Here is an 8,750-nt window from a genome sequence, read left to right as displayed (position 1 = left end):
CATATTCATCTCCCAAGATGGATGAGAAGGGGATGCCGGGGAAGCAGATCCATGGGCGGGGGAGGGGACAGACTCTGTAGAGGAAAGGAACCGAGAATAAACCAGCAGAAGGGAGCCTGGGATAGACCAAGATTGAAATAGCACGGATCGGAATGAAAGATAGGGAGAGGGAAAAAGAAGAAGAACCCGAGAAAAGAGGGGGGGAGATGCAAACGGGGGGTTGGAAAAAAGACCCAGGGGAAAAAAAAGAAATCAAAAAGAACACATTAGGAGTCCAAAACGAGAAAAATAAAAACCCCGGAAATTAAATATACAGAAAATGCGAGGAATAAATAGGACGGAAAAAAAAGGGAGAACGGCGGAAATGCTCGGCGCAGGTGGAAACGGGATGATACTGCAGAGGAAAAGAGAAATAAAACCACTCGCGCTCAGGGCCACGGTTTTCCATCCATGCTGGGATTCCGGAAGCCGCGGCGAAGGCCGGTGGCAGAGGTCCTGGTCCGGGAGGTTCAGAAGTACGGAGGGCCCGCTGGAGAACCTTGCGCTCCTTTAGGGGCGACCGGGCCCGCTCCACCGTGCACAAATCCGGCCTGGGACCCTTGCCGCCGCCGCTGCAGCCTTTCCGACCAGCGATCTCTCTATAGAGCCAGGAGAGAAGTTTACAAAGTTTACCCCAAAGTTTCCCGTGGCGTCTCTGGACCAAGGGACAGCCTCCGAGGCCCTGACAGCTTACAGGGCTCAGTCAGAGTTGCACGGCAGACGTGGCGGCGCCCGGCCCGTGCCTCCTGGGATGCTCCGAGGCCAGATTCACAGTCAAATGTGAATTCCTCCCGGCGCTAAGCCAGGCCACGCATCTGCAAGTCCGTGTGGCTGCTAATAGCGGGGAGAGAAAGAGAACGCGAAAGTGAGAGAGGGGGAGAGAGAGAAAAGGAAAAAAATATTCTCAGCTCAATTTAAGTCTCATGGAAAGGGCTTACAACTGTAATTAAATCATTAAATTCTTGTCTACGCTTCACAGAGCGGAGAGAAATTAACTTCCCACCAACCTCATTTTCTATTTGAACATGAAATAATGATTTTCTGCCCGTCTAATTACAAAGCCAACATCTGATCAAGCCAGCATCCAGAGGGGATTATCGCATGCGCGAGTATTAGACCTCATTACCAGCTTGAGTGCAAAATTATTACATCTTGTAATTGGATGGTGAGATTTATATACAGATCGGCCCGGTTTCTGTAAGATTGTAATTACAAGCTTCGTTGGTTAGCTACTTATCAGAACTTTGCAGGAAAACAAAACAAATGACTGAGGAAAACGAGCGTTTCATTAACCTGTAACCCCAGAGCGGGGGGTAGGGGGGGAGCCAGTGGGAGCGCACGCCGCAGTCTGCAGGATGCTGAAGGATGGCCAGCCCGCACCGCCTCTGGGGGACTCTGGACTTTGGGAGGAAAGGACTAAACACTGGTCCGGCTGCAGCGGCTTCCCTAGATGGGGGGCGCGGGCACATCGGAAGCTGGACCAGGAGAGGGAAGAGATGGAGATTGGTGGCTCCCGGTGTACGTGAATTGCTCAGCTCAGACCCCAGACCTGATGGGCCTCTGGCCCTGGGTACACCTCGGGCACCTCTCGCAGTTGTTCTCCAGCGTGGACGCTCCTGGCGCCCTGGGCCCAGACCAGAGAGCATCTGTGGTGAGGGCCGGCAGGGCTTTGTGCACTGGGGCCATTGGAAGAAGGAGGGGTGCTGGAGAAGCTTCTGCCAGCGGCGCGTTGTTGCGCTCAGGTCTTTTCCCAATCAACTCCCCTGTGCACCTGCTTCTCTTTGCTCTCCGTGCGAGTGTGTCAATCTGACCTAATCTCCTGGATTAAAAATCCCTTGAAAAGGTTCAGCTAACAGCAGATTTACGAGTTTAGTCTAGGAGCTGGGTTCTACTGGCCTGGTCCTACTGAGAAATCAGAGCCACGTTGGAACTCCAGCCGCTGGGGATACGTGGAGTGCGGATTTCAGGGCCTGGCCAACGCTCTTCCCAGTCGGTCACCGGGTAACAGGGAAGCTGTTTCTGCCCCCGGCCTGGAATGCCTGAAGGGATCTAATTAAGCGAGGTGCTTAGGTTCATTTCTGGGTCTAGAGGTTCACCCTCAGGGCCAGGGGCGCCTCCGGTCTGCATGAGTTCTTCCTGAGAACAGCCTGGCTCTTCCGGTTCTCTCTCTCTCTCTCTCTCTCTCTCTCTCTCTCTCTCTCTCTCTGTCTCTCTCTCTGTCTCTCTCTCTGTCTCTCTCTCTCTCTCTCTCTCTGTGTGTGTGTGTGTGTGTGTGTGTGTGTGTGTGTGTGTGTGTGTGTGTGTGTGTGACTCCCTGCCCGCTCCCACCCGCAGTCGGGCACAACTAGGTCGATAGGTGGTTAATGCAATGCAGAAGGAGCATCTCAGAGGCCCCTGTGTGTGAGAGAGAGTGTGTGTGTGTGGGGGGTGTTGTTGTGTGGTTCTGCGTTTTGTTTTTCTTTTACTTCAGGTGGGGGGGGGGTGGAATTAAATATCCGTGTTTTCACCCAGGCACATACAGCAAAACCCCTTCGCCCACCTTGGAATCTGGCTCTGTCCCCCGTTACTCTCGTTCACCACCGTGTAGCTAGGTCTTCGCAGCTGCCTGGCAAGACTCACAGTCCTACACATAGAAAAGATCCTAGGAATTAATGTCACCTCGATTCTGTAACCCTAAGATCCTTCCTGAGCAGCTGAGGGCTGGCTTCCCATGACAGGTTTAACCAGAAACGGAATCAGGCTGGAGAAAAGCATTTGAAGACCAGTGCCGGCCCTGCTGTGCCTCCACGGTCAAGGCTCACCTAAAGGCAACCTCCAGCACCGGGCAAGGAGAGCCAGGAAGGGATGGAGAAGCTGCACAGAACCAGCTTAAGGAAATTCCAGATGCTACCTTGGAACTCTAAACTTTAGGTAGCTCTCCTAACTGTGCTTCTCCACTAATTTTCTGAGTTAGCACCTCCTGGAACCTATGGTCGGTACAAAGGCCCATGGAATGTAACACGAGGTAACACACACACACACACACATACACGGACTCCACTTTTGACTGGAGTCCAGGGCCAGGGCAAAAGAAATCTTCATTCCCTAACTTAACTATTCATACCAGAACTGACAAACCTCAGACCCTAAGATATCCTCCATGAAGGCAGAATTCAGACTGGATTCCTAGATCAACTTGAGGCGCAGGACTGGCGTTTCTGCCTCTAAGCTGGGGCTCGTTGCTCTACTGAAGAATCGCAGCCCGGGAGTTGTTTGGGCTGCAGGCCCGCAGCAGGCCTGGCCGAGCGTGGGTCGCCACCACAGTCTAAATCGTTTAGCTAGGAGCCACAGCTATTACGGGAATTTCTGTGTGACTTTCCCCTACACGCCGTAATCCGTGAAGGTGGGCAATTAGACATTATCATTTCAAGTTAGATTTAGGTACCCTACCATGAAACATTTAGCTACCCTACCATAAAACCAAAATCTTGCTCTCCACCCCCACATGCTCGCGCTCCTCTGCTCTAGGGGGAATTGTCACCAAAAGAAAACACTGGCGTTGGCCTCGGCGAACAGGAGAAGGGACAGTGAAATGAATGGTCATAATCGACCAAAAACACCAACACAGAAACTTCTCGATGCGCTCTCGGAAAGTTCCCAGAGCTTCCGCGGTGAGGCTCTCTGCTCCTCCCCTACCTCCCCACCCCACCCCACCCCCACCCCCAGCCAGGAGCTCCAGCTCTTTCCATGTTCCACAAGACCACCTGGGCGCCAAACTCACTTTCTAATGAGAATTCTCACCGAGGTACCCCGGAGGTGTTAACGTGGTAAACTGCAGGGTTTCCCCGGCACAGATTCGGTCTTTTAAAGGCTCGGAGAGGCAGCTCTCCCTACTCCAGGCTGCATGCTAAACTCTTTTAGCTGCCCTTTTAGCTGCCGGCTTCTGCTATTGAGAGCGTCCGGAGCTGAGAACTGCAAAAGGAACCACCGCCGAAGCCCTGGAGCCTGCCTAGGTACGGGGTCCCGTCCCACCCCAGAACTATAGCTGCTGAGGGGGTTGAGAACAGAGGAGTTGGAAGACTCGAGAGGAGAGGTGACCCTGCACTAACCCGCCACTCCTGGCCTAGGTCCCCCCCCCCCCCGCCCCGTGCTGGCAGGAGGGGGCGGGAAAAGACTGCGTCCCGTCCTGCCCCGCCCCTCCCGGCGCTCTGTATTCGCGAGGGAAGACCGCCTCGCCCAGAAGGCTCCCGGGTGATTGGAGACTCCAGGAGGAGACGCGAGGAAAAGTCGAATAAGAGGGCGCAACGTCAGACTCGAGATTTGGGGAAGGGTGAGGGCGGGGGTGGAAGGGCGGGGACGGACACACAGACACTGACGCGGACGCACACCCCCAGCACAGCATTCTAAGTGTCTTCAACTTTAGGTCGCCTTAGCCCAGGACACAGAGACTGGGGACAGGGAAGAGAAAATGAGAGAGTAAAGAGATTTAAAAGAGAGAGGAGTCAGATTAGAAAAAGTGAAGAGAGCTGAGAGGTGAGCAAAAGGAACCGTGAGAAAGGGAAAGAGGAAAAAGAACCGCAGTTTCCCAGCGTCCAGGACTGCCAAGGAGCCTTGGGAGCGGAAGCGATCGGGGGTGGGGGCTAGGGGACGCAGCGAGGGGAGGGGAGTGGAAAGGACAGGGTGGGAGTGTAAACTATAGGAGGGCGAAGGAAGCGAGGCGCGACACAGCTCCTGGAGAGGAGGACAGACCTGAGTGTTAGGCACAGAGAGGCTCTCCCGGCCTAGAGGAGGGAGCACGGCGCAGAGAGGAGGGGCTTGCGGCCCCGTAGAAATGTCAATCAGAGCCCGGAGCCCAGGGAATCTCGGCCAATCTGTTCGGACCTGACCTGACTCCTCGCCGCCGCCGCCGCCGCCGCCGCCGCGGAGCAGATCAATAGGCGAACGCGAAGCGCAGCGCAGCGCGGGAGGCAGCGCGGCCCGGGCTCGGCCCAGCCCCCGATGCGCTCCGGAGCCAACGTGCGGCACTGAGCACGGCGGCCCCGGGGGCCGGGCCCCCATTCCGTAGGTGCCCCGTGGGCCACCATGTCCTTCCCCCAGCTCGGATACCAGTACATCCGCCCGCTCTACCCACCCGAGCGCCCGGGAGCCGCAGGCGGCAGCGGCGGCAGCGCGGGAGGCCGGAGCGGTCCCGGCGCCGGAGCCTCGGAGCTTGCCGCCTCGGGGTCCCTATCCAACGTGCTTTCGTCCGTGTACGGGGCACCCTACGCCGCGGCCGCAGCTGCAGCTGCCGCCGCCCAGGGTTACGGCGCCTTTTTGCCCTACGCTACGGAGCTGCCCATCTTCCCACAGCTGGTAAGAGCCGGAGAAACCCGGGAAAGAGGGGTTGGAGCTGGGGTGCAGGGCAAAGTGAGAGTGCAGAAGAAAACCAGGGTCCCGGCGGGAGGGTGGAGGCTGCTGCGACGACTGGAGCTCACTCGCGCTCCCCCGCGCGTGTCCCCTTCCTTTTTCATGTGCATACAGGGCGCTCAGTATGAGTTGAAGGACAGCCCTGGGGTCCAGCATCCGGCCACGGCCGCCGCATTCCCGCACCCGCACCCCGCCTTCTACCCCTATGGCCAATACCAGTTCGGGGACCCGTCCCGTCCCAAGAACGCCACCCGGGAAAGCACAAGCACGCTCAAGGCCTGGCTCAACGAACACCGCAAGAACCCGTACCCCACCAAGGGCGAGAAGATCATGCTGGCCATCATCACCAAGATGACCCTCACCCAGGTGTCCACCTGGTTCGCCAACGCGCGCCGGCGCCTCAAGAAAGAGAACAAGATGACGTGGGCGCCCCGTAGTCGCACCGACGAGGAGGGCAATGCTTATGGGAGCGAGCGGGAGGAGGAGGACGAAGAAGAAGATGAGGAAGAGGGCAAACGAGAGCTGGAGATGGAGGAGGAGGAGCTCGCTGGGGAGGAGGACACGGGGGGCGAGGGCCTGGCGGACGACGAGGAAGATGAGGAGATCGATTTGGAAAACTTAGACAGCGCCGCAGCCGGGCCGGAACTGACCCTGGCTGGGGCAACGCACAGGAACGGGGACTTCGGCCTAGGACCCATTTCGGACTGCAAAAATAGCGACTCAGACGATAGCTCCGAAGGCTTGGAGGAGCGACCACTGTCGGTCCTGAGCCTGGCCCCAGCGCCACCGCCTGTGGCCAGGGCTCCTCCATCTCCGCCCTCTCCACCCTCGGGCCTGGACCCCTGTGCTCCCGCACCAGCGCCCTCCTCCACCCTGCAGAAACCCAAGATCTGGTCACTGGCCGAAACGGCCACCAGCCCGGATAACCCACGTCGCTCGCCTCCCAGAACCGGAGGTTCTCCTCCCGGGGCAGCCGTCGCGCCTCCGACGCTGCAGCTCTCGCCCGCGGCTGCCGCTGCAGCGGCAGCGGCACACAGACTCGTCTCGGCGCCGCTTGGCAAATTCCCCGCTTGGACCAACCGGCCTTTCCCAGGCCCGCCGCCCGGCCCGCGGCCGCACCCGTTGTCCATGTTGGGCTCGGCCCCACAGCACCTGCTGGGACTTCCCGGAGCCGCTGGTCACCCGGCGGCTGCCGCCGCCGCCTACGCTCGGCCCACGGAGCCGGAGAGTGGAACAGGTGACCACAGAAGTGTGGGACACAGAGGGAGGCTGTTGGTGGGGCTCTCGGCCAGAGGAAAAGAACAGGGGGTTTGGGGAAAGTAAGCTGTTTTCCTCTTCGCTCCAGAACGGGTACAGCGGCCCTAGAGGCCTGGACCTAGCGTTCTGAAGGCCTCCCTTTTCTTCCCCTTGTTTCCTACAGATCGCTGTAGTGCCTTGGAAATGGAGAAAAAGTTGCTCAAGACAGCTTTCCAGCCGGTGCCAAGGCGGTAAGAGACCCCGAATTTGGGAACCAAAGTGGGAGACCCTTCAGGAATGATAAGGAAAACGCAGAACCAATGGCAGAAACCATTTGCTTCCCCCCACCGCACCCGGGGAAGGGAGAAACGTCCCTGGGAATCTATTTCTAAAAAGCACAAAAAAATCCACTCTTCTCTCACTTCCTGTGGACCCGTAAGACGCTTTTTCATTCTCAGTTCGGGCACCTCAAGCAGGGTCTGTGGGTACAGAGCTGAGGGAGTCTGGCCCCGCCAACAGGCCACGGGAGCACACGGCCTACCCTGCGTGATGCCCAATTCCTTCCAGGCCCGACCTCGAATTCTGATCGCTTCTGTGCAGTTTAGAGTTATTACACCCAGGGCTGAATAAGTCCATACGCTTGACCCTAGGCTCAGTAGAGTGCCCCCTACCTCAGCAGGCTCTAAGTCTCTAAATCTCGCTTCCTTTGCTTCCGCTCTCTCTTCCAGGCCCCAGAACCACTTGGATGCTGCTCTGGTCTTATCAGCTCTCTCCTCATCTTAATTCTTTGAACAATTTTTAAATCGTTGTACTAATTGTAAAAAAAAACCAAATCGCTCTGTATAGTTATGACTTGCAAGCATGTCTGTGTATGAATACCTAAAAAAGAAACACTAAACCAACCAAAAAACACACACACAAAAAAAAAGAACGAAAGAAAGAATAAAGCCGGTTCCCCTTGGCCCTCCCCAGGTCGCTTCTGTACTGCCCCACATTAGATTGTGAGGTTCGTTTGTTCTGTTGATTTCGGGGGTGGGCGGGGTGGAGTTGCAGAGAAGATAAGCGTGTCTGACTCTTTTTGTATATACAGAGAAATGTACATACGTGTGAACCAAATTGTACAAGAAAGTATCTATTTTTGGCTAAATAAATGAGCTGTTGCCACTTTTGACTATAACCGGCGGGTCTGCCACCTGGACCGATCTGTTTGATGGTTCTTTGGTGTTTTCGCGTCCCCCATCCCCACAAGCAAGGACAAGCATGGTCAGGGGACAGCAATGGCGGAAGTAGTCCACGCAGAGGTAGGCAGGCTAGGTTCTCTGCAAGAAGGGACGATGGAAGTCCCTGGGCTCCGAGAGAAAGGGCGGAGTCCGAAGAGAAAAAGAGGCCTACTCTCTAGTAGGAGCTGGGGAACTGGGTTCTGTCCGCGGGTCCACTGGAGTAACCGTGGGGCCTTGGGGCCTTCTCTGATGACTTAGCAGAAAGACTTAGAGAAGCTTCCAGGAACTCAGGGCATGAACAAGAAGAATCTCCCTCCCTGTTCCCATTTCGCCCCCGCACAGCTGGTGTTTCTCAGTCCCGTGTATAGAGATTGTCCACGCTCAACTTCGAGGCCGCTCCCACCTCGCGTCCCTCTCCAACATCTCCTTCCTTATAGGTGCAAGGGTGTAGGAGATCTGCGGGAGAAGCCGGGGTGCTCACGCTTCCCGCTTGGTGGCGTGTGACCGCGCTGGAGTTGGGAGTCCAAGGCCGAAGCCAGGCGGCGTTTAGTCCCTGGGTGCTTCTGGGCGTTTTACCCTGAGCGCTAGGGAAGGGGCTGCTTTCAGAGATGCCAGCATGGGTTTGGGTCTAATCCCGACACCTTTGGAGTTGGGATCGCGGCAGGAGTCCGGTGGGGGGGAGGGAGGGAATAGTGAGAAACCTGGGGCTGGAGCTCCCTCTACAGGACGTAGGGGACGCTCGGCGTCCGGCCTCTCCGGCCAAAGCTGCCCTAGCCCGACTTGACACTGCTGGCCTGGCTCGCCCAACTTTGACGCTAGGAAGTAGAGCGTCACGCTTAGGATAGAGACGCCTTGGGGTTCGAAGTGGGG

At 57.0% G+C, this 8,750-nt stretch overlaps 1 protein-coding gene across 1 annotated transcript; it reads left to right on the top strand.

The window, feature by feature from the left end:
* Positions 1-4,697: 4,697 nt before the first annotated feature.
* Irx3 (iroquois homeobox 3) lies at positions 4,698-7,837 on the top strand. The gene is made up of 4 exons (XM_075976877.1): positions 4,698-5,370; positions 5,539-6,661; positions 6,845-6,911; positions 7,389-7,837. Exons 1-4 carry the CDS (start codon positions 5,101-5,103, stop codon positions 7,441-7,443), a joined length of 1,515 nt encoding a protein of 504 aa, XP_075832992.1. The 5' UTR covers positions 4,698-5,100; the 3' UTR covers positions 7,444-7,837.
* The last annotated feature ends 913 nt before the right edge of the window (positions 7,838-8,750 follow it).

The sequence above is a fragment of the Microtus pennsylvanicus genome, chromosome 6, assembly GCF_037038515.1.
Source record: "Microtus pennsylvanicus isolate mMicPen1 chromosome 6, mMicPen1.hap1, whole genome shotgun sequence".
NCBI classification, from domain to species: domain Eukaryota; kingdom Metazoa; phylum Chordata; class Mammalia; order Rodentia; family Cricetidae; genus Microtus; species Microtus pennsylvanicus.
The sequence above is the reverse complement of the archived record's forward strand: the minus strand, read 5'-3'. Positions and strand labels throughout refer to the sequence as shown.

Bases quoted from the DNA above. Each gene is read 5' to 3' on its own strand.
- Irx3 (XM_075976877.1), top strand. From the start codon at position 5,101: ATGTCCTTCCCCCAGCTCGGATACCAGTACATCCGCCCGCTCTACCCA. The intron at 5,371-5,538 runs GTAAGAGCCGGA...ATGTGCATACAG, and splicing joins TGCCCATCTTCCCACAGCTG to GGCGCTCAGTATGAGTTGAA. The intron at 6,662-6,844 runs GTGACCACAGAA...TGTTTCCTACAG, and splicing joins GGAGCCGGAGAGTGGAACAG to ATCGCTGTAGTGCCTTGGAA.